Source organism: Marmota flaviventris, chromosome 12 (genome assembly GCF_047511675.1).
Source record: "Marmota flaviventris isolate mMarFla1 chromosome 12, mMarFla1.hap1, whole genome shotgun sequence".
In the NCBI taxonomy this organism is placed as follows: Eukaryota; Metazoa; Chordata; class Mammalia; order Rodentia; family Sciuridae; genus Marmota; species Marmota flaviventris.
Genome location: NC_092509.1, coordinates 62274608 through 62299147, shown reverse-complemented (window position 1 = coordinate 62299147; position 24540 = coordinate 62274608). Strand labels below are relative to the sequence as shown.

The following is a 24540-nucleotide window of genomic DNA, read 5'->3' as shown; positions in this document are numbered from 1 at the left end:
ATGTATATATACCACATTTTCTTGATTCATTCATCTGTTGAAGGGCACCTAGGTTGGTTCCATAACTTAGCTATTGTGAATTGAGCTGCTATAAACATTGATATGACTGTATCACTAAACTATGCTGATTTTAAGTCTTTTGAGTATATGCCAAGGAGTGGGATAACTGGGTGAAATGGTGGTTTCATTCCTAGTTTTCTGAGGAATCTCCATACTGTTAGAAGCCAAAATGATTAAAAAAGGGTCAGGGATCAAGGATTCCTTAAGAATTTGTTGACAGAATTCCTTTACTTTAGAAGATCTCCGATGTTTTCTTTTTGGTTTACATCTCAGTAACTTGAAATATTTGCCAGAGTGACTCTTAGGTGCTGGGAAAGAAGGAGTTGAGGCATGTCAAGCCCCTTTTCTATCAAGAAGAGAAGAGGCTGCTTATGGGGGGCTCTCCCCCACTTGAGTAAAGGGAAGCCCGTGACCAGGATACTGAGTGAAAGATGAAGTAAGAAGAGATGCACAGAGGTCCCTGGCCAGCGGATCTCATGCTGGCTGTGCACTGGACCACCTGGGAGCCTTAAGCAAGGCTGATACTTCTGTCTGAGGTGTAGCCTGGGCAGAAGGAGCTTTTAAAGCTCCCAGGTGATTCTAGCATGAAAACTGCATTCCTAGGGTTTTCTTAGTGTAGCCACACTGATGGTTGTCTTTTGCTGGAAAAGCCCATGTCACCCTGAGCAACCAGCCCTGATTAATCATTTAAACTAGCAGCACAAGGTTGATTTACCCAAAACTTCTACACTTCTCCCCTCCCTACTCAAGACTGATACAGATCAACAGATTACCAGCCACCAGATTTCCTTAGTCATTTCCTCCTAAAGATACAAGGAGTTTAACCTGGGCTAAGATAGTCTTTCTGCAAGCTGATCCACCATCTCCCCAGACTTACTGGCTTACTGAATAAATCTTTTTATTTGTTCCAAAAAGTGTCCTCCATTCATGGGGCTCTTTTTTGAGTGGCGAGTAAACGGACTTTGATTCAGTCACACTTGGAACAAGACTGCAATCAGCAAGGAGCTACATTTGTGCCTGAAACCAGGGTGGTTCTTCCCTGGTGAGTTTGTTTTTAACCTCCCTGAGCAATACTTTTTGATCTTAAAAGTTAGCAGTTTCCTCCAAAAGATTTTAAAGGTTCTTTGCAGTCCTGGAATTGTATAATTCCTTGGGCATTTTCTTCTCTCTGTTAGTATGTGCATGTGTGTGTCCATCTTTCTGAACACTTTAAATCATTTATAGATTACTTACCATACCTAATGCAATGTACGTGCTATGCAAATAGTTATTATACTGTATTGCTTCAGGAATAATGACAGAAGAATCTATCCATGTTCAGTACAGGTGCAGTCTTTTTCCCAGATACTTTTGATCTGCAGTTGAGTGAACCCGAGAATACCCGAGGGGGCTGACCGAGCTATGTTCCAGCTTTTTTGTAAATGAACTCATTTAATCCTCAAATTGCTTAAGAACCATTTCTCAGAATTTCTTTCACAATACCTTTTCTAGTTTACCCCTGACCCTGTGCGAACAGGGATTTTATGTGAGACCTGTTGAACTGAATCAGAGGCAAGGATTTGCTTTTTGAATTGATCACAACTCACCCATCTCTAAATGTTGTTATCTCTGGTTGAGGAGACCCTAAGTCTTTGATGACGATCGTACATGGGTATTCCTTTTGAGCAGTATCGTACAAGAACACATGTTCATAAATCACAATTGAGGAATAGTCACTTGCTTTACCATGTTACCCAAGAGACAAGTCCATCAAATACAGATGTTGTCATAGAGATGGAAGAGTAGAAGTGGGTAGGAGTCATCTCGTGGGAACCTTACCACCCACATCTTTCCATCCCTGCCCTCTGGAGTGCTGTGACTCATGGCCTGGACCAAAGGTGTGAAAGAGCAGCCAGTGCATCCCAGGTTGCCGCTGTTTGCAAACTGGGTTGGCAGCCTGCCCTCCCCCCCCCCCCCCCCCCCCCCCCGGCTCCCACTGGGCCTGCTGTTGCAGAGTGGGGTCCCTTAGCATCTCTGACAATCAGGAGCCAAGCCCCAAGGGGGGACTAGGATGTCTTTTGTCCATTTGGGCACCATAATTCTCATGGTTTTAACTTCCCTTGGTATGTGAGTGGTACATGTACAACCACATCGGCTTCACAAAGTGTCCAAATCAGTGCAGACACATTAGAGATCAACAGCCATGTCTTCTTTCCTTTGTGTAGCCTACTGATACTGGTGTTCCTAAAAGCAAGTGGTGTTCCAGGAACAGAAGTCAGCTAGCTTTTAAAAAAAAGTCTTAGGTTGTTAACCTGTCCTTTCCCCAAGATTTTCCAGGTCCGAGTATCCCAAACAACAAACTTCTCCTGGCAATTTGTTATGCATTTCAGGGCAATATTATAAAATTAGGAAATTGCAAGTCAGGTGCACAATTAGAAATATGCCTCTTGTGTTTCTAAAGTAGGTGCATATGCCTGCTATTGTGTAACACGAGGATACTTGTAATTTAAGGATAAAATATACTGCTTCTCTACACTGCGCTGTTCACACCTGAGGTTGCAAGAAAGCCTCAGGGAATCAGGGCTCTGGAAAGCTTTTTAATGATTCAACTCAAGAAACTTTTTTGGATAAAGTTAGGTTTTTTTTTTTTTTTTATTTTTAGTATAAAAGTAATTTTTAAAGTAACACATCCTGGATGGGAGTGAAACTCAATGAGAGAGCCCTTGCCTAGCATGCACAAGGCCTTGGGTTCCATCCCTAGTACTGCACAAAAAACCAAAAGAACCTAGTAATATAACCTCTGTATTTTCTGTATGTAATTTGAAAAATTAAGTGAAGTTTAATGAAAGTAAAAAAAAAAAAAATCTATCACATTTTACTATCAAAGGTCCGTAAGATTACATTGTGTTGTGTTTCCAATATCATGGGTATAATATTTTGTGGAGAATCTTTAACTCCACCGTTTTCACATTATTTATTTATTTATTTATTGTGGTGCTGGGGTTGAAACCAGGACCTTGCACATTCTGGCAAGTTCTCTACCACAGAGCTTCTTCCCCAACCCCCCATCATTTCACTTAATGGTATATGGCAAACATTCTGCTTTGCAAATTAGTCACTAGCAATGGCTTTAGAGCTTCCTATTAGTGCATCATATGATTCTGCAATAACTTACTTAACTATTCCCTTGTTATTGAGCCTGTAGACAGTATTCCATTTTCTCTTACATAATTAATGTTTTGTAAAACAGTCTTCTTCTACATTTCTAAATTTATTCTTAAAAAAGCAGATTATGCTAAGTGAAGCTAGCCAATTCCTAAAAAATAAATGCCAAATGTCTTCTTTGATATAAGGAGAGTAACTAAGAACAGAGTAGGGACGAAGAGCAGGAGAAGAAGATTAACATTTAACAGGGATGAGAGGTGGGAGGGAAAGGGAGAGAGAAGGGAAATTGCATGGTAATGGAAGGAGACCCTCAGGGTTATACAGTGGAGGAGGTAGAGAGAGAGGAGGGGAGGGGAGGGGAGAGGTGGGGAGGGGGGAGGGTGGAGGACGGGAAAGGCAGCAGAGCACAACAGACACTAGTATGGCAATTTGTAAATCAATGGATGTGTAACTGATGTGATTCTGCAATCTGGGTATGGGGTAAAGGTGGGAGTTCATAACCCACTTGAATCAAAGTGTGGAATATGATATGTCAAGAAATTTGTAATGTTTTGAACAACCCACAATAAAAAATTAAAAAAAAAAAAATACTAAATCAGTGTTTTAAAGATTCTGCATGTGTATCACCAGGTTACTTTCCAGAAACCTTCTACCAGTTTGCCTTCCCACAAACTGAGCCTCTTCATTGTACCATTGCCAGCAATCTGTAATCTTTAAAAGATTATAATTTGGTAACTGGAAAGTAATGTCTCAGTTAAGTTGGTAAAGCTTTGTGTGTGGCCTCCTGCCTTATTCAGTCGCTGAAGGAAATCTAGTCATGTAAATGCTAGTTTTACTTCATCTGAGAAAACTCATATCCTGCAAGTTCATACTATCAGTGTCAAAGTTCTGAAACATTCATGTTTGCAGAAAGAACTTCCTAGGTGCTGAGCTCTGAGATAGATATTAAGATTATAGAAGTGGGGCTGGGGATGTGGCTCAAGCGGTAGTGCGCTCGCCTGGCATGCGTGCGGCCCGGGGTTCGATCCTCAGTACCACATACAAATAAAGATGTTGTGTCCGCCAAAAACTGAAAAATAAATATTGAAATTCTCTCTCTCTCTTAAAAAAAAAAAACCAAAAAGATTATAGAAGTGAACTCAGTGTGTCTGTCTGCCAGTGTCTCTTCATCAAGGGGGACTGAGGCATTGCAGTACTGATGATGTCTGAGATGAGATATCACTCTTCCCAGAGCTCAGGAGAAAGGAGCCCTCAGGGTATGCTGTGTTGTGTGGGGCGTACTAAAGATTTGCTAGGAACTGGATCCAAGTGCAGGAAAAAATGCCATTGGGTATTTTTATAGGGAGAGTGATCAAATTTTGGATTAGGACGTTAAAGAACACTTGTTTGCTTGTATGCCTTAGAAGTGGAGAAACAATCTTTGAGTCAGTTCAGCTGTATGGTACAATGGGAAATATGTATTTGGTCTTTGTCTCTGGTTGCTGGCACAGAGCTCCTGATTCTTGGAATTTGTTGAGTGAGAGGAGTGAGATGAACATCTTTTGTTATTCACAATGAGCCCCTCCCAATCGTACCTGAGTTTATGGTAAGGAAGCAGCTCTTGAGGGGAGTAGAAGGTGCCTAGATAGCTTTAGGATGGGGTTGGTCACCTGAAAAGCCAAACCATGATTAAAGGGATGGGACTTTCAGGTGCTGCCTTGAACTTGATGAAAGGGAGAGGGTCTAGAGGTTGAGTTCAGTCATCAGTGGCTGATGATTTCATCCATCATGCCTGTGAGATTAGTGACAGACGAGAGTGGTGGGAACATGAGGTGAAGGGGTAATTTTATAAACTGGGCCCACATACTGATCCCACACATGCTTTTTGTTGTTACTTTTTATTTAAAAATTTTTTTTTTAGTTGTTGATAGACCTTTATTTTATTTATTTATATGTGGTGCTGAGAATTGAATCCAGTGCCTCACACGTGCCACGCAAGTGCGCTACCACTAAGCCATAGCTCCAGCCCTGTTGTTGTTGTTGTTTAAGCAATTTACCTGTGGTTCTGCCTGGCATAAGTCAATAGGGCAAGGTACATTCCTCAGTGAACAACCTGCTACTTGCCAGAGAAATGCAGACCCAAAAGGCTCTTCCTTGCCCATAAGAAGAACACACCCTGAAGGGGAGGATTTTTTGTAACCTTTACACATACCAGATTCCAGAACTCAGGGAGACAGAATAATTAAAAGCAAAACCCTCTAACCATAAAATCTGCAATAACAAGTGCAATTAGCATGGCCAAGTGATCCAGCATTGCTTGGATTTTTAGCATGTCATTATAATGATCTTACCCTCTATGGGGTAAGATCATGCACAGTGGGTATTTGGAAGCCTAATGCAAGCCTGCCATCAGTCAGAAGCCAAGAGAAGGACCTGACTGGACTTTCTGGAAACTTTCCTGGGACCCCCAATGAAACTGGAGGGCAGGAGGGGTGCATGGTCTCTCTGTTCTCTGATATAACCCACTGTCTCCCTTGAGAATGTCTCTTTTTCCTATCCTTTCTAATAAACTCATGCCTGCTACCCTGAATGACATGTCTGAAATCTTTCTGGCATAATCACAAGAACCAGTGATTATGGACATCTGTGGTCACTTTGGCTCTGTGATGGCCTTGCTGTGCAAAAAAATGAAACCTCTGTAAAACCACTGAAAAATGAGGTTCAGAGAGCTTCTGAGCTGGCAAAAATAGAGGTGCTGATAATAGTAAAGTGCTTTCCTGAATTCTGGGAGTCATTCTGGTAAAATGTCAAACCTTTAGAGGGGTCAGGCACGGTGGTGCACGCCTGTAATCCCAGTGACTTGGGAGGCTGAGGCAGGAGGATCGTATTTTTGAGGCCAACTTCAGTGATTTACTAAGTCCTCAGCAACTGAGTGACGCCCTGTCTCAAAATAATAAAAAGAACTGGGGCTGTAGCTCAGTGTTAAAGCATCCCTGGGTTAAATCCTCAGTATAAAAATGAAAGGATGTGGGAATAGCTAAGCATTTGCTAAGAAGCAAGGGCAGCCTGGACTTGACAGTGGCATCTGAAGTGGGGACACTCTTGTGGGACTGACCCCTCAACCTGTGGGGTCTGACCCCTCAACCTGTGGGGTCTGTGCTAACTTCTGGTAGTTAGTGTTAGAATTGAACTGAATTGTGAGATGCCCAGTTGATGTCACAAAGTTGCAGAAAGTGTTGGAAAATAGTATGTATTTGGTGTCAGAGGAATCTGAGACTAGACTAGCTAGACTAGGATGATTTTTTAAAAATGCATGGTTGGGATTATAGTGATTCTTTTAAATTAAAAAAGAAAAGAAGATTAAGAATTGTCCTAAAATGTCAAATAACTTAAAAATCTTGGGTGGAAGCTTTGCAGATATATTTCTATAAATGATACACAGTTATTTATACAGATTTGACATTTGGTCAACAATGGATGGCTTATGCAGGTACAACCATGGTCCCATAGATTAGAAAGGAGCTGAAAAGTTCCTGTTGCCTAGTGACAATGTAGTCATCATAATACTGTAGGGCAAGGCATTACTCACCTGCTCTTGGTGATGCTGGTATAAAGAAACCTTCTGGGCTGACAGTTGTAGAAAAAGATAGCACATACAATTAAAAGATTGTGCTTCTGGTTTGTTCATTGAACTGTAATTTTATTGTTATTGTAAGTGTATTCCTTTCACTTATTAAAAAAGTTTACTGGAAAACCAGATGCTGTGTTACAGTAGCAACAGCCTCATACATCTCTGTACCACATATCTTGATTACACTGGATACAATTAGGTGGCCCCTAAGTGTACAAGATGCACTGCTCTTGTTGCCATTAAGAGGCCATACAACCAAGTGGTGGAGTAGGCTATTTCATCTGTGTTAGATGTTTGCACAATGACAATATTGCCTAATGACACTTTCTCAGAATGTATCCCTGTTAAGAAATACATGACTCTATGAGTGTGTGCGTGTGTGTATACTGTACTATTTTCACTCAGCAACATCTTAACATTATTCAGTGTTAATGTAGGTTCACATCCTTTTTTTTTATTGTCCTAGAAGTAATTGTTGTCCATGCACCCCATGTGTATTTAGCCTGTTATTAGTTGCTGACTTTTTGAACTTACTGTAATCATGTGAGGTCATCAATAACAAATTAGGAAAATTGCTATGGATTTCAACAAATCAAAAAGTTTTGTTTGTTTATTTGCTTCTTCATTCCCTCAATTTATGCCATAATGGTTTAAAATTGCTTCTATCAATTTTATGTACAATACAGTAGAGAAATTTTTGGTTTTGTTGGTACTGAGGATTGAATTCAGAGGTACTTTACCACTGAGCCACATCCCTAGCCCTTTATTTATTTGTTATTATTATTTGTGGTACTGGGGATTGAACCTAGGGTCTTCTGCATGTGAGACAAGCACACTACCAACTGGGCTATATCCCCAGCCTTTTCATTTATTATTTTAAAACAGGGTCTCTCTAAGTTGCTGAGGCTGGTCTTGAACTTGTGATCTTCTGTCCTTAGCCTCCCCAGCCACTGAAATCTAAGGCATGTGTTACCACATCCCACATACAATAGAGTAACTTTTGAGTAGCTGTTAGAAAGTCAGGAGCTGGAAAAAAGACACACTAAATCTGGGACTGAGATTAGGAGGGAAGAGAGGGCCAAGATGGTGGCAGTAGATGGCCTCCCAAAGGCTGTCCATCTGATTTGAATGGATGATCTGATCTGGACTCTATAAAGGATAATCCCTTTCATAGCCTATTGCCAAAGCAGGCCACTCATTCTAGCTTGTGCTGTCTTTCCATCTTACTCTCAGATGTCTTTTGTAATGATGAATTCCACAAAGCTGAGGCCCTGATGTGTAACGATTCTCCATTTACCTGGAAGTCTCTCTTCTTTCATTTAAAAAATTCCATGGTTTTCTCTCTTGACTCGAAATGTTCCCAGAGACCTGGATTTCGTCAGACTGCAGATAGGCTGTTAACCAGCAGGGGGCGCACTGCCTGCCTCCAGCGTTTTTATGTTCGGCGATGACCTTGGGACCTTGCTGGATAGTATAACTCAGTAAATTATGTGGTCTAGTGGAACACAATAGAAAGGTAAAGCTCAAATATTTTTTCAGTCATTTAAAATTTATTTTCCTTTAAAACTGAATTAATTACATTTAAACGTAATTAGCTAAGTTTTTCCACTGTAGATAATGTTTTACACCAAGATGTGAAAAAATGATCAGATTAGGAGGAATGACTTTAGTGATTAATATTGCAGAAAGTAATAAGAACTGGCTGATTACTGGGGGTGCTGCAGACAGACAATTCTTAGGAATCCGGACCAAGTGCTGTTGTTCTAAGCAGTCAACCCTGGTAACAGCGTAAGAGCAGATGACCTGAATCTGTCTTGTTGAGCTAGGAAATCTAACTACACTTTACAGACTTCCCTGATGTCTAGCATAGTCACGAGGTAGAAGATCCACAGATATGTGACTTTGAAATATTAAATTCGTCCTCGCTTGGAAAAGGCAATTGAACGTAAGGCGCTTAGGGGCATGGGATTCCTTCAGCCCTGCTTGGTTGTGCTGTTGCTCCCTTTCCTGTGGCCGCAGCGCCCCCGTGTGGTGAAGGGCGTCCAGCCCTTCCCTTCCCTGGACTGGAGCTGTAGTACTCTGTCATACCCCATGGGAGAGAGCACGGTCCACCAGTAGGTTTGCTGTTTTGAACCCTGAGTGTAATAAGACTTGACTTGAATATGGAGATTCCATTCGTACATGTTGTGTCCTTGAATTTTACAAAGGTTACATAGTTCATCTGCCAAAGGTGAAGCTCGTTTCCACCCAGAAACAGTTTCCTAAAGTATGACTGGGAACCCAGGGCATTCATAGAGCTCTTTCCCTCAGTCTGGCTGTGGTCATATCAGGTGAGAGATTTCTGAGTTTTGAAGACACAAGTAGATATCAGAGAACTTTCAGTGTATTAGGGGTCAGGCGGGAGTTTGCCTCTGAAAGAGGACCAGGGCAGAATGTGGTCATCAGCAACACAGGGAGAAATGGAGTGGTGTTAACCCCTACCCTATGCCCTACTCTGCCTTCTGAAGGGGGAGGCTTCAGCCTTCTCTCATGCCCCCTGAGGGGGAGCAAAGCTGCAGATGCTCAGGGATAGATTTAATTTCCTTAGACTGATTTCTCATTAAATCCCTTAGACTCAGGGTCTTCAGAAACTCACCTGAGTTGATACTACTAATGGCAGCCGAGCCCAGGGACCCTGTCTGGATCCTAACTGGCTGGATTTAGCTGACTACTTGCATTGAGAAACGGGAAAAAGAAAGAGTGAATTTTATGCTGTTTGATCAAAGTGGGGAGAAACAGCTAGATTGCTTGTCACCTAGTCCCACAAAAGCAGTCATAATTTATAGAAGAAAAAAAAAAAAGCCAGGTGATACACAGATGCAGATTTAGTTCACTTATGCTAGACAGGCCAGGGCAGGGCAGTCTCACTCTCAGCTTCTGTGGCCAATCCAAGCCAGGGGCCGAGTGGGGGCCAGGGGCAGCCCCTGAGGTTTTATTTTCAGCATAAGGAAGTTGCTCTCAATTTTAGAGGGGTCTCCAAAGTCATTCTATTTCAATATCAGGAAACAGCTTCAAGAACATTATTTGCTCCAATTATAGATGGTGGTGTTGTCCAAGCCTATCCCTCATGCCTCCTGCTTGTCACCTGGAGAACAGGACAACAGATTGTCATGTGAAGTTCAAACTTTAAATCAGTAGGTCTCAGCAGAGATGGCATGGGTGCCTTAAAGATGAAGAACCCCGATGGCTTTCCAGTTAGCAAGAGAGGCCTTGGTCTTTATATAGCTCTACATGCCCCCTCCCACAAGGATGTAATGTCATATATGCTATTAAAGGAGTTAAGAACATGCCACCCCAAAACATATTAATTATTTTGAAGTAAAGGCCCTTGAAAACAGCAGATGCAAGGGGATCACACTGACCTTTGTCCTGTTCCTTAAAAGCAGGAGGTGAAGTTCCCATGAGAAAGATGCATTCTCCAAAAGGATATGAAGAAAGTATCCTTCTTATCAGGGAAGGGAAGCTGAGGCTGGGGGAGTCTGTACAAACCAGCCTTGGGGAGCTAACCTCTTCCGAGTCACTTTTCTACCCCATTAGCTGCCCTTGCCCAGTCCCTCTGTCCTGTCACGTTTTCATAATTTTACTACTCTTTGTCCAATTCAGTATATGTGTTTAACTCTCTGTCTTTGGGTCTTAATTTCATTATGAAGGCTCCTGTGTAAAATGAATTGTATTAAATAAGTTTGTATGCCTTTCTTCTATTGATCTGTTTTATGTCAATTTAATCCTCAGGCTGAGCTGAAAATCCCTAAAAGAACAGAGATAAATTTTGCCTCCCCTACAAAATTGTCCATATAACCTCCATATATGGGTTCATGTATCTAGTTGAACATATGTACACAGTCAGCCCTCCATGTCTGCAGATTCAGCCAACTGCAGATCAAAGATATTCAGAAAAAATTGCAACGTGTACAGGCCTTTTTTGTCATTATTTCCTAAACAACTATTTACCTAGCATTTACATTATATTAGGTTATATAAGTAATCCAGAGATTATTTAAAGTATATGGGAAGATGTGCATATATTATGAGAAAATACTAGGCCTTTTTATATTAGGGACTTAAGCATTGCAGATTTTGATATCCAAAGGGGGTCCTGAAAGCAATTTCGCTGGATACCAAAGGACTACTGTATGTAAATGAATATCTGTATATGAAAATAAAAAAATTATATGTGTACATATAATTAGTCCATCTTTCTCATATATGTATGTATAGATGTTCATATGTGTGTTTCTGTAAATGTGCCTGTGTGCATATTTATATATGTGTATGTGTGCATATGTTTCTGTGTATGTGTTTGTATATATGTGTGCATGTTCGTGTGTATGTATCTGTGTGTATGTGCTTGTGTAGGAATATGGATGGGAGAATTAGGAGTTGGGTAGTTAAAAGTCCTGCTTTCATAATCAGAAAGATTTTCTGACTTAGCTGCCCTACATTCTCTTTGTGTGACGCTAAGATTTTGAAATCTCTCTAGGCTTCTGTCTCTTAGGGTAAAACAGGGATCATGATAGTAGCTTCCTTGGAGGAGTGAAGCAAATGTGGGTGGTGCCGGCTGTTCAAGCAAGGCACAGCCAGTGGCCGTGGAATGTCAGTGCCGAGGTCAGGAGGTAGCAGTGTTGGATAGTGAATCATGACTGACTCCCCTCGGGTGATGTCCCACTCATCAAAGAACCTCAGTTTTAGCTTCCCTTCCATCATAGCTTAGCCATGAGGAAAGAGTGGGCTTATCTTGCAATCTGTAGATCTCATTGCATACCAGTAAATTAGTCTTTTCATTAATTCTGATGGTTATGGCAAACTGCCACTCTGTAGGAAGTTTGTTCTTGCTGTGCTGACAGAATCAGGGTTTTGAGTCTGACTCAAGAGGTAGACCCCTGAGGCTAGGGTCATGGCTCAGTGGTAGAGCATTTGCCTAGCATGCATGAGGCCCTGGGTTCAATCCCTAGTTCGGGGAAGAAGTGAACCCTGGACCCATCCACATGTGACAGTTCTTGATGTCTTCTTGTGCTGTTTTCTTCTGCTTGATTCATAGTTGGTACCAGCCAAAAAAATGAACAACAAGACCCAAGAAGTCTTACTCTTAAAATATATCGTCTTTCCTTCTAGGATTGCTGGGATGAACTCCTCATTGGTGATGTAGAAATGAAGAAGGTCTTGTCTTGCCCCCGGTAAGGATTCTCACTAAATTTCACCTTTGGGGTATGAAATGCCCATTGGTTCTTTTTTTTTTTCAAAACAATAATCTTTAATTTTCAATATTTCCAACCAGGATTTTTTCTATACATGTAAATATATATAACACAAAGCATAATTGAATAATATGTGCACAGTGCCCATTGGTTCTTGAATGTCACCTAACCCATGGTTATTGTGTGACAGGTGCATTATGACTACGGTGGACCCAGATACTGGAATCATAGACAGGAAGGAGCCGCTGGAAACCCTGAAGAGGTAGAACACCAAGTCCAGTGTTTTTAATATTATCCAAATACCATATTGACCTAAGGGTTGGGTGCTATGTCAGCCATGAGGTGCATGTGACCTTTCAATCCAGAGCCCCTGTCACTCTGTGTGCCTATCAGTTATTATAAATGAGTACTTATTGCTTCCTCTTTGTTTTCCCCTTTAGTGCTTTTGATAAGTTTTTAATTATATAATATTCCATTCTGAAATTTAAATGTCTCTTATATCAGTTTTTTTTGGTTTTATTTTTGTGGTACTGGTGATTGAACCCAGGGATGTTCTACCACTGAGTTATATCCCCAGCCCTTTTAAAATTCTTATTTTGAGACACAGACTAAATTACTGAGGCTGGCCTTGAGTTTGTGATCCTCCTGCTTCAGCCTCCTGAGTTGCTGAGATTACAGCAACTCAGGAGTTTCTGAGCATGTGCCCAGATTCTTTTCTGTGCATGGGGGGATAGTAGACATTCTTTTTATTAATTAATTAATTAATTTATTTATTTATTACTGGGGTTGAACCCAGAGGAGCTTGCCCACTGAGCCACATTCTCAGCCCTTTTTACTTTTTTATTCTGAGACAGGGCCTTGTTAAGTTGCCAAGATTAACTTGCCATGCTTCTGGCTCAGCTTCCTGACTTGCTGGGATTATATAGATCTGTGCCACCATGCACAGCTTAAGTAGTAGACATTCTTTATTCAGAGGTGGCAGTAGCCCCCAGCTGCCAGCCTCAGCCCCATTTTGCACCTTAAGTCTTTCCGTAGGCCTTTTTTTTTTAATGTGTGCAGGCCAGAAAAAGATGGCCCACTGCCAACAGGTTACATAACTGAGCGCATGCTCACAAGCACATGTTTATGACCTTTGGTACATATGCTGAATCAGGGTGTTCATGACTTTGGTTATATACTAAAAACATAGCCTGCCAGAAGCCCTAGCGAGGAGCCTAACTATAGCCATCTTGAACCCGCTCTATAGGGATTCCTCACCACACAAACTATGTGTTAGAGGTCTTCCACGATGATCCTTTGTGAGGAGGGCAGATCCTGCGTCCATAGGCCATAACAACAATGCAAACTACAAAAACATAGAATCAGAAAACAAGTCCCAGCATCTGGGGTTACTAAAAACCACTTCCAGTTTCATCCCATATTGAGGTGGCAATAAAAGACTTTCCCAGTCACGTCCACTTGTTCAGGGATATAGTCTGGATCCACCTGGGTAGTCTGGCAGTAGAACTCATAGGTACTTCCGTGCATACTCAGCAGGCGGATGTGTTTGCTACTCTGGTGTAGGTGTGTGTCCAGTCCACAACAGTGATGGCAAGGACACACCAACAGATGAAAGGATAAGGCACTTACAGGTACAAGTGCAGGTAAATCACGTCCATCTGGGAGAATGCATGTCAGCTTTGAGTCCTGGAAAGCACGGTGGCTGCCTGTGGCAGCTTTCCTGGGTGCTTCCACACTCATAGCTTGATCCTGAACTCCAGCAGTTTCTGTGTGCACTAGCACTCGGGAACTCAGAATTGGCTGAAGGAAAATAATAAACATTATTGATTTATTTTAAAAAATTTTTATACCTTTATTTTATTTATTTTTTTTATGCAGTGCTGAGGATCGAACCCACTGCCTCACACATGCTAGGCAAGCGCTCTATCACTGAGCCACAACCCCAGCCCCATAAATATGCCTTTTAAAATCTGTGTCCCAGCCACAGAACCTGGCCAAGTCACATGTATGGGCCGCGGGGGGTGGGGTGGGGGGGGGATTCACTAGTCACCTATGGTATTACAAGGAGGTCACCCTCCAAACCTTTTCCCCATGGGGCTAACAGGGATACCCAACCCATGTGGGGTCCTTTATTGCCCAGGGCCAGGTCCACTCCATATTTTTCCCTTGATTCAATCCAATGGGAGTGGGCAAATGAACATTCCCTGGCTGCCCAAACACAGGCTTAAGTACAACATCCTTGGTTGTCACCCGGACCTGCAGTGGTGCTGCTATGTAGTGCAGCAAAGCCTCCACAGGAGCTGGTGCCTCTCATGGGACCATTCACACTTGTTCAGAGCTCTCACAGTTGCCCTCAGGTGCTGTGCCTACCGTGGAGGGGGTGTTGACTGCAGTCCTAAGTCCTTGCTTAAGCAGGTCATTATATCCCTATTAGGCCTGCAACTGTGGGTGATATGGGATATGCAGCTTCCATTGAATCTATGTGTTGGAGGTCTTCCATGATGATCCTTTGTTGTCACCTGGACAACAAAGGTGTTAGACGTTGTTGTACTGGTAACTGAGATCCCATCACTGTACATCCTCACCCATGACATGAGTACCTGGGTCACTCACTATTGTGATGGGCCAGCTGTACAGGCTGTCAACACTGTCAGGGTGTGAATCGCAGTGCGCTGGTTTGCTTGACCATTGGGCCAGGCAAACACCACGCCTGTAGCTGTATCAAATGCCATCAAGGCAAACATGGGCCACTTCAGCATCAGTCAAGGGCCAATGTAGTCAACCTGCCATCCTATCAGGGGGACACATCCATGCATTACTTGACCATCTCTGGCTCCCAGGTGTCAGGGGTGTGGATATTTCTGAGCACAAACCTCTACCAGGGCATCCCACGTTAAAGCCAGGCCCCATTGTTTGCCATACTGTTTTCACACCTGTACTGCCAGGTTGGTGGGAGGGGCCTGCTCTAACCACCGCACCCTCACCAAAGCATCTGCTTCATGAGTCCCTGGGCTAGTCACAGGGGATGGCCAGTAACATGCCCTAGAGTCACCTGTTCCTGGTGGCTTAACTCCCAGAGTTCTTGCCACAGAACTTGCACCCAACACATAGCACAGCTGTTGGTACATATTGCTATGGGGGATGCTTCATTTGCTATCATTATCCAGACAGTGTGTAGCTCAGCTCACTGGCTACTTTGTCCTGCACTGGTATCAAACCAGACAGTGTCTGTTTCTGGCTCCACAGTGGCTGCCATCTGCACAGTCAGTTGTCCATGGTAGAGCCATTAGCGTAACAAGCACTGAACAGTACAGGTGCCTTACCTCCAAGGTATGGGCTTGTTTCTGGTTCACCAACATCGGGAACAAGCCCTAGCACTTCCTGAAGTCTCTTGCCCCCTGCCAGATCCCAGCACATCTAAGCTCTCATGGCTCCTGCCAGCTCCTAACACATCTGGGTTCTCTTGGCCCCTGCTGACTTCTGTCCCAAATTATTTTCCCAAGTTCACCAACTCCACTTGACCAATGGAATAGGGTGAACTTGGTCCCTGGCTGGCCTTGCTGGAGGCTACCCATTGGAGCCATCAGTGGCCGTTTCATTTTCTGCATTACCACTGGCTGGGCTTGCCGATTCCACCAGCACTATGGCACCTGGCCTCTGCCTCACATCACAGTCTGCCCAGCCACGTCATGTTCACCACAGGGTAATCGGAAGTCTTATCCATGCTCATGGGGAATCTGTCCACTGTATCCCAATTCCAAGCCCAGCTTCTTATCAATTTTTTAATAATATTTATATTTGCACTTCCAAATGGAGGCCTCAAGTAATTATTTAATTATATTTATTACAATTCAAATTCCTTTAGTAGAATCAATAGCAAAATATATGAGAATAATTTGAATTGCATAATGAAATATTAGAAAAAATGGAATGGAATGGGTTGTTAGTTTTTATACCTGGGAGATTCTTTTTGGGGTGGTGGGGAGGAGGTTACCATGATTGAACTCAGGGGCATTTGACCACCGAGCCACATCCCCAGGCCTATTTTGTATTTTATTTAGAGACAGAGTCTCACTGAGTTGCTTAGTACCTCGCTGTTGCTGAGGCTGGCTTTGAACTCATGATCCTCCTGCCTCAGCCTCCTGAACTGCTGGGATGTAGGCATGCCCTATGATGCCCAGAGGAGCTTTTTAAATGTCAGGATTATTATTATTTTATTTTTTAAAGAAGTTTCACTAACTTAGTCCTTAGTAGAATGTGTTTTTAGACCTAAGTCCAGAGCTGGGAGTGTAGTTCAGTGGTAGAGCACTTGGCTAAGCATGTACAAGGCCCTGAGTTTGATTCCCTGCACATACACACACACACACACACACCAAAAAAAAAAAAAAAAAACCCAAACCAAAACAAAACAAAAAAAAGAAAAAAAAACTGAAGTTAACATTTTTTAGTGTTGTATTCTATTTTTTTCTATTTTATTTTGTTGTTTGTTTCCAATGGGTATTTGAGAAAAGGTTATTTGATGAAGTCTTCGGATGTACTGTTCTGTTTTGTTTTTGTCCTTTGCTGTTTAAAATTCAGTGAAGTTAATTTTCTTTTCTTTAGATGGACCTTTGGAAAAAAAAATTTTCAACTCTAAGCCAGACCGCCTGCCCACTGCATCTGTGCCTTAATTTTTGTCTACCAACGAACTCCAACACTGTCAAGTTTATCTTGTAAACTTGGAGGGGGTGGAAAGCAAAGTGCTCAAGTGCAGTAAACAGAAGGTTTAGAGATCAGGGCAGTTCCATTTTGAGATTTCATGAGCATTTGTTTCAGGGAGTTATAAAGTTGAAGGTACTCATGTAAGCAAAATATTTATATTCTGATTACATGTGCAAGTGTTTTTTTTCTTTTTAGCTTCAAACTGAAGGCATGAAAAAATTGTTCATACTCTAAGGTTATTACTTCTAGAAAAACCAGGATTACTTACAGTTGGACTAATTATCCACAGATTTCTGTGTTACCATTTAAAAAGGGGGCTTGCTATTGATGTATAAATAACCAGACTGAAACCTTGGGCTCTATGGAGAGTACCTAGATTGTTATTTCCTTTTTGTGCCTGATGAGGAATGTTTGCTTCTTTCAGCTACCGTCTGTGTGATCCATCTGAGAAAAAAATATACAAGTCATCCCCACTTTTTGGAATTTATTATTCAGTGGAAAAAATTGGAAACCTGAAAGTTGGCGACCCTGTATATCAGATGGTACAGTGAAGGATCTGCTGGGGTGACACGTGAAAGGTTAGTTTTGCTTCAAGTACTCAGGTTCTCAAAGCTGGATTTTCTTGTGTTAATATATATATATTTTTTATTGTGCTGCTTTAATTTTTGAGTGAATGTTTTATATTCTGGTCTTTGGAATTGGAAAATGCCCTTCATTTCTATTCCCCTCTGTAATTATGTATTTCCACCTAGCTTTCTCCATCCTTCCTTCCCATTCAATTATAAAATGCAGATGGAGAACCCTGGCAGAGACAGGTATATGTTTCCAGTTCATTAAGGAATATCCATAAGGAATAAGGAGGTGAAGGTGAGCCATTCTCCAGAGTTATATATATATTTTTTCTGTCTTAGATAGAAAAGTGAAGGGGAAGTGTGTAAATTATTCAAACTCAACTTGGCAAAAATATTTAAATCAAATGCTTTTTTTAAAAAAAATCAAACATGTTTTTTAAAATGTAGTTTGAATTTGAAAAAAAAAAAAAAATCAGTGCCTCAAGGTGACTGCATCCTGAAGCATGAGGTAGAAAATAATGTGCTCACATTGATTTCACTGGACCAGAAAAACCCTGAATCCTGGAGGTGTAAGCCTGACCCTCATATTATAGGAATAAGAAAGTCAGTTGGAAGACCTCACATTGAAGTTTTGAGTTAACTTCTCTGTAAAATCTATGACCCTCTTAAAATATCTTTTTCTCTAAAAACCTTGACCATACTTCTTTCTTATTCTGGCCTGAACTTCTCACTACTGAGTATTGATGCCCACCCACCTGACTGATGATGTACAAAGGTGGTCCAGACAGGCCTAGACTGAGCATTAGACAGCCTTGGATTTGTAGTTCTAACATCTTCCTTACTTGGTTGAGTTATTTAAGCTAAGTATCAGTACCCTTTTCTGCACAATGAGAATGATGCTAGTTCTTACCAAAACAACCAATAAAAGTTATTTTGAGTATTAATCCATATAAAATTACAGCATTAGAGCAGGCACATAGAAAGTGCTCAGTAAATAATAGCTATGATTTTTTTTTTTTGTCATCATTGCATCATGGCTCAGTCTGAGGTGCTGTAAGGGGTATAAAGGTGAGATGGGCTTTACCCTCGAGGTAGGCAAAAGGAAAAAATTGTTCATTGGTTACCTATTATGAGTACGTATTCAAGTAACCATATCTCTAACCATATTTCATCAGCTCTAAGATGTCTGTTTTAACATCTTTAAAATTACACAGCTTCTTATAGCATTCTGAATACTTTTTAAAAAAATCTTCACGATGCATAAAATAATGGTATATCTTACATTTGGTGTATCTTGAGTTTGATGAAATACAGTGAATACTAGAAAGGAAATTGAAATTTCTAAGTTCCTGCCATTTCTAAAGTCCCCCATTTGCAGGAAGAGTGAATCCAAATCTGAGCCATCTAACATAAATGGAACTGATCCATTGTCCACCTATTCCAGTGATGATTGACTGGACCTGGATCAAAGCCTGAGTCAAGTGGTCTCTGTGAGACCTTAACCATTAGAGGTCCTCCAGGTCACTTGGTCACAGACTCACCCAGTCCCCTTAACAGTTAAGGGTACTCCAGGTGACCCAATCCGATGCTCTCTTGCAATGGAGGGGAGGCAAGAATCATCTAAAGTTAATTCAAGTGACCTCCAATTTCTCAGCTCCCAGAATGCCTTTTAAATTAAAGATCCTAAGATAATGGTCATCTTTTATCATCCTTTTAGAGTCTCTATGACTTAAAAATAATAATAGGCAAGAAACAAAGGCTCAGATAGTCAACTAACCTAGTGCCACACAGAGGCGATAAGAGATAGAGCCAGGAGGCACGCTCTTCACCCGACACAGAGGCATACATTTGTATGTATAAAGAAATAGCTGTAACTTAGGACAGACAGGGTTCTCTGTGGGTTCACAGGAGATAGACAGTCTTTCTGGTGGGATGATGAAGGAAAGCTTGAGGATAGATACAGCCTGAACGTGCTGAGGAAAGAAGACCACAGAGTGCTCTAGGGGTCTATTAGGATGGAAGCTCCTACAAGTTCTTACCTTTGTAGGGACCAAGGAGGACACTAGGGCAGGGACTAAGGGAGATGAGGATGGAGAAGAGGGATGAAGCCAGGTATGGTAGGTTCTTGAAAGTAAGTTTGCAATAAAGGTTGGTGTGTGGAACATGTTTAAAGCCAAACATAATCAAAGCTATGCTTTTGGCAGATGGTCCTGAGAGCCATGGGTGGGATGGTGTGGAGGGAGGTGAGAGGAGAGGTGGAAGGGCAGGCAGGGGTGATGGCATGTGATTGAAGGAGGGAGGAAGTTGTGGACAAGGAGAGGGAGGTGCAGAATGCCCAGATAGATCCTCAGTGTGTCCCAGATGCTGCTTGCCATGGGGCCCTAAACTCCCTGCCAAATTCATCACTCTTCACTCCTCACACAAATCCTGGGCATTTCCAAATGTGCCCTTGTGCTTCCTGGCTCTGAACATTGCTTCCTCCATGTACCTCACAGAAGAAGAGGAGACACTGAGAGGTTTCTTTGCTGGTTATGACCCTTGCTTAGGGGTTTTAAAAATAACACAGTGTTGCTTATTTATTTTAAGTACAAGCCCACCATAGTTTATGCATACTGGCGGACCAGCTTTATGGGATAAATTGAAAGACCATCTAAAGCCTTAAAAAGAAAAATCAGTTAATACATGCACTTGGGTTAATACATGTGATTCGAGTTGTCTATCTACTTCAAATTTAAATATACTAAAGTTTATATGTTTTATTATAATGGCAGCATATGTTCACCATGGCAAATTTATAAAATGCCAGAAAAGTAAAAGAAAGAAATCACCTTTGATCACTGTTTATAAACTTCATTCTGGTAGGAATTTTTGTTTTTGTAATGTAGCCATTATATATGTGTGTGTGTGTGTGTGTGTTTGTGTGTGTGTGTGTGTATATATATATATATATATATATATGATTTGTAAGCATATGTTGGTGTGGAACTCTCCAATCTATTCAAATTCATCTTTGATGGTTTTATAACACTGAATTATATAAATGATTGGCACTTTTTAAAAACAATTTTTCAGTATTTGACACTTGGATTATATCAACTTTTATTATAAATAATATTATACTGGATAAGAACATTTAAAAATTAAAGGATTGTTCTGTAAGTTGGATTCCTGAAAGTAGAATTATTGGCCCGTGGGGTGTAGGCATATTATTTAGCATCTTACCAATTGTTTTCCAGGGTTGTTTCCATTCTACATTCCCCACATGTTGTGTGATTAGTACATTTTCTGTTGCTACAACAAAATATCCTGGATACTTTATAATAAAGAGAAGTTTATTTAGCTTAGTTTGGAAGGCTAAAAGTCCAAGATTGGGTGATCCCGTGTAGTTTGGCCTCTGATAAGAGTCTCCTTGGCTGTGTCACAGCATGTGGATAACATCAGGGCAGAAGCATGTGGAGAGAGATCACCTGGTGAAACAAGAAGCCAGAGAATAGGGAGGGGCCCATCTCACTTGCTTATTAACAACTTACTTTGAGATAACTGGGATTCCATAAAACTACCTCAAGGTTCTTCAAGGACATACCCTTTAATGACCCAACCACTTCCCTTTAAGAAGCCCTACTTCTTAAAGATCCATTTACTACATTGGGGATCACACCTCCAACATGAGAACCCTTAGTAAACACTCTCAAACCATAGCAAAATCATGTAAGAAAGACCTCTTGCTCTGGGCCCTTGCAGAACTCAATTTTTTTTATTTGTTGTGTGTATATATATATATATATATATATATATATATATATATATATTTTATCCCATTCCTTGATTTATACTCAAAGGACTTAAAATCAGCATACTACAGTAATGCAGCCACATCAGTGTTTATAGTAGCTCAATTCACAATAACTAAGCTATGGAACCAACCTAGTTCTGCCCTTCAATAAATGAATGGATAAAGAAAGTGTGTATATACATAGAACTCAATCTTAACAGGCTGCTTTATTCCATGTTGGCACTTGGGCACAACATAGTTTATATTGCCTGCATTGTAACCTCAATAAGTGTTTTGTGGGTACTTTGATTATTTATGATCAGTAGACTAAATAACCAAATAATCAGAATTTCTTGTTATTTATCCAGCTTTTATCATCCAGGAGGCATCCATCAGGATTTTATCAACAGCATCAACAATACCTCAGCAAATCCCTATCACCCAGCCTCGAACCATTTTTCTCCTGTAATTGATTCTATTTTTTGACTTTTCAGAGTTATGTATGCTCTGAGTTAATGCAAGAAAAAGTATTTGGAAGTCATTTGGGAATATGATGGAATATAAATTTTAGGTAATGAAAGGCTTTTAAATGAACAAAATTGTCTATAAAATTATTTTGAATGTTACTATAACTGTCATATTTTCTAATCCCTGACTCTACTATTGATGAGTTTAAAGAAAGTTTAAAGTCAGTTAAAAACAAATACAACAACAATAACGAAGAAAACCGCAAGAAAATATTTTAAATGTATATACATTTTACCTATCATTCTTCATTTTAGGAGAAATGCAAGCAACAAAATTGTTTCCTGATGCTCCTTTACATGTTAACATGCTCACAAGTGCCTAACAGTTGTTCTTGAGCTGTCTCTTGAGCCCTATTGATGTTTCACTCATCTGTTTGGTGTTTTTTTTTTTTTTTTTTTTTTTTTAACCCTATCATTGTGGAATCAGGGTCATATTTGAGTATAGAAATTATTTTCTAGACCTTGTTTTTACATTTGACTATGCCTCTGCTAAGCTCTATGAAAATAATTTGTTTATGTCTGACAATACACCCCATGGAATTCCCAGGAAGATAAAGAGGAAAATGGAATTTAGAAGAAAATGGGATTTTGAGACAAGGAATGGAAAGAAGAAAGCATGAACACACTTTTAAAAATACATGTGTATTTTTTATGACAAAGAAAAATGAACTGTTTTGATGACTAAGCAAAAAAATGCTCACTGAAGTAATATATAAATGATTAACCCATTTATAATCTTCTGGTTTCTTTATGATTAATAAATGTAAATCTCAGTCCTACTTTGTCTTTGGTGTTTCTGAGTCTTCCAGGGCTTTGCTGATTGTATCTTAGAACATCAGTCACTGTCATTCATTTTCCTTGACCCTTTCTGAACACACTCTGACTCCACAGACATTACCTCCTGTCACTGGTGGGTGTAGGTGTCAGGAACTGCAGGTACACAGATGGCTGGTCTGAGATGAGGACACTTCCTAGTGGTAAATAATAAGGAGCAGGTATTTCTTCCTTCTCCATTTTTCTTCTTCATTTTCTTTCACAAGTTTCTGGGACTGAAGTTAACCTTCATCCCTGGCACCTTGTGAGGTGAGAGTAGTAATCAAGCCATCCTCTGATACATTTTGGGAAGTGATAAAATGAGAAAGTCATGCTAACCACTAAAATAAAAAAGCCATATTTTCCCTTTTAACTTTCCAAAGAGATTAAGGAGGGAGACAGACAGAAACACAGAGGCGTCAGTGTCTCGGAGCTGTCTTTCTGTGGAGAACACAGAACTCAAGTCCTGTGCCATACTGATGAGTCACACTTCACCCACATACTCAGTGGCACACCACAATCAATCAACACTTCTTTCAGGGAGGAAAGATTTACCCAACCCTCTTCTCCCTCCAGCCAACCCTGGAAGAGTCTAGATCATTAATGCATCCCAACAGCTGGAGAAACAGTGACCTCTGTACTTTGAACACAATTTCTGGATTTCATAGGAGTGAGGGTGAGGGTGATTCAGGATTGGAAGAGAGGATAGTATCTGTTTGGGCCTGTACATCTATGATGAGGACCAACATTCTAGAAGGATCCTTCTTGAGGACTGAAGGGCCCTGAAATGAATTACTTGCTAAAGGAAAAAGGTCTACTCCCCTTTGAGAATTCTCCCTTCTCTAATCCCAGACATGTTCCCTCTGCATGGACAGATCTAGACAGAGGGACTGGTGGTTTACCTGAGCCTGACAAAGACTCCTTGACCAAACTTCACTGTAGGTCCTTTTTTTGACTAGGTCTCAAACTTGGTTCCACTCCCCAATCCCCCACCCCTCCCAGGCCTGTGGAATCCAGGTTCTGAGCAGGAATCTTGTTAAGTCAGATTAGATAGAATTCCCCCACCCTTGATAGCTCATCACTCTGGATATTGGCTCAAGTTCCTCCTCTCTCACCTTGCCCTGACATGAAACTGCACCTTGAACTCCTTTAATAAGAGTCTCATTCCCCTTGATGTCTCCTGGTAGTGATTTTCTATCTGACCCCTATGCCTCTTGCCTATAAGTCCCCAGGTATCTTTGCTGTAATGAAGAGTTGAGCACAATCTCTATCTCCTATTGTAATACCCCTGTAAGAATACTTATTTTTCACCCATGCTGGGGATGGAACTTATGACATCATTCATGCATGCTACACAAGTGCTCTACCACTGAGCTATACACCCAATAATTTGAATAGTCTTCTTTAAAATTTTAATAAGTGTGGGAATAATTTTTTTCTGTAACACAACTCAGCCTCCTAAATCACTCTGATAGTGGTGGCTTTGTTGGTTATCTCATTAAGTCCCAAGTTTTCAACTCTGTGAATATTTGAACAAAATTGACACAGGTACACCAAAATAGGTCGGAAATAACAATCAAGAGCTTGTATATCACATATCCTTGCATACCTTTTATATAATTATTATAATCCCTCTAGAAGGATTGTAATCATTCACCTATTTTTTTTCAAAAAGACTAGACCTATAAAAACATAATAATTATTTCAAAATTGCCATAAGTGGTTTCTTGTTGCTCAATTTAAGTTTGTGTAGATATTTCACATAAGGAAGGATTTCTTCTTCATTTTCTTTCACCAAAATGGTTAAAATAATGACCTTGTTTGTAAGTGGCAAGTGACTGAGGTCACAGTCCTCAGGGTGGAAAAAGCCTGTCCTAGTACCAACCTTCTCAGCCAGAGCCCCAGGCTTGCAGGGTCCCAGCGAAGGCCCTTCCAGTTCTGAGGCTTCGCTGCCTGATTTCTAATTTCAAAATTACGCAGTTTTTTTGGTTCAAGCAAACTACGCCACAAATACGTTAATTAACTAGACACTGGCAGGAACATGGAGAGGGGCATATTGCCTTGAAGCCATAGGCCGCGGGAAATGGGGAAGGCAGGGCAAAAACTG

The 24540-nt window shown here is 40.9% G+C and overlaps 1 protein-coding gene across 2 annotated transcripts in view; it reads left to right on the top strand.

Moving 5' to 3' along the window:
* Mtarc2 (mitochondrial amidoxime reducing component 2) overlaps window positions 1-22399 on the top strand; it is a 37182-nt gene extending 14783 nt beyond the window's left edge. Inside the window, exons 5-8 of one of the 2 annotated variants that reach the window (XR_011703963.1) lie at window positions 11966-12027; window positions 12239-12310; window positions 16651-16760; window positions 17174-17255. Coding sequence is in view for 1 of the 2 variants with exons in the window: in XM_027934793.3 (XP_027790594.1) it covers window positions 11966-12027; window positions 12239-12310; window positions 17174-17300 (261 nt within the window). In the remaining variant the exon portion in view is untranslated. Of the gene's footprint in view, window positions 1-11965; window positions 12028-12238; window positions 12311-16650; window positions 16761-17173; window positions 17328-21461 lie in introns of those variants that run through there. The other variant, XM_027934793.3, reaches the window with a different exon arrangement.
* The last annotated feature ends 2141 nt before the right edge of the window (window positions 22400-24540 follow it).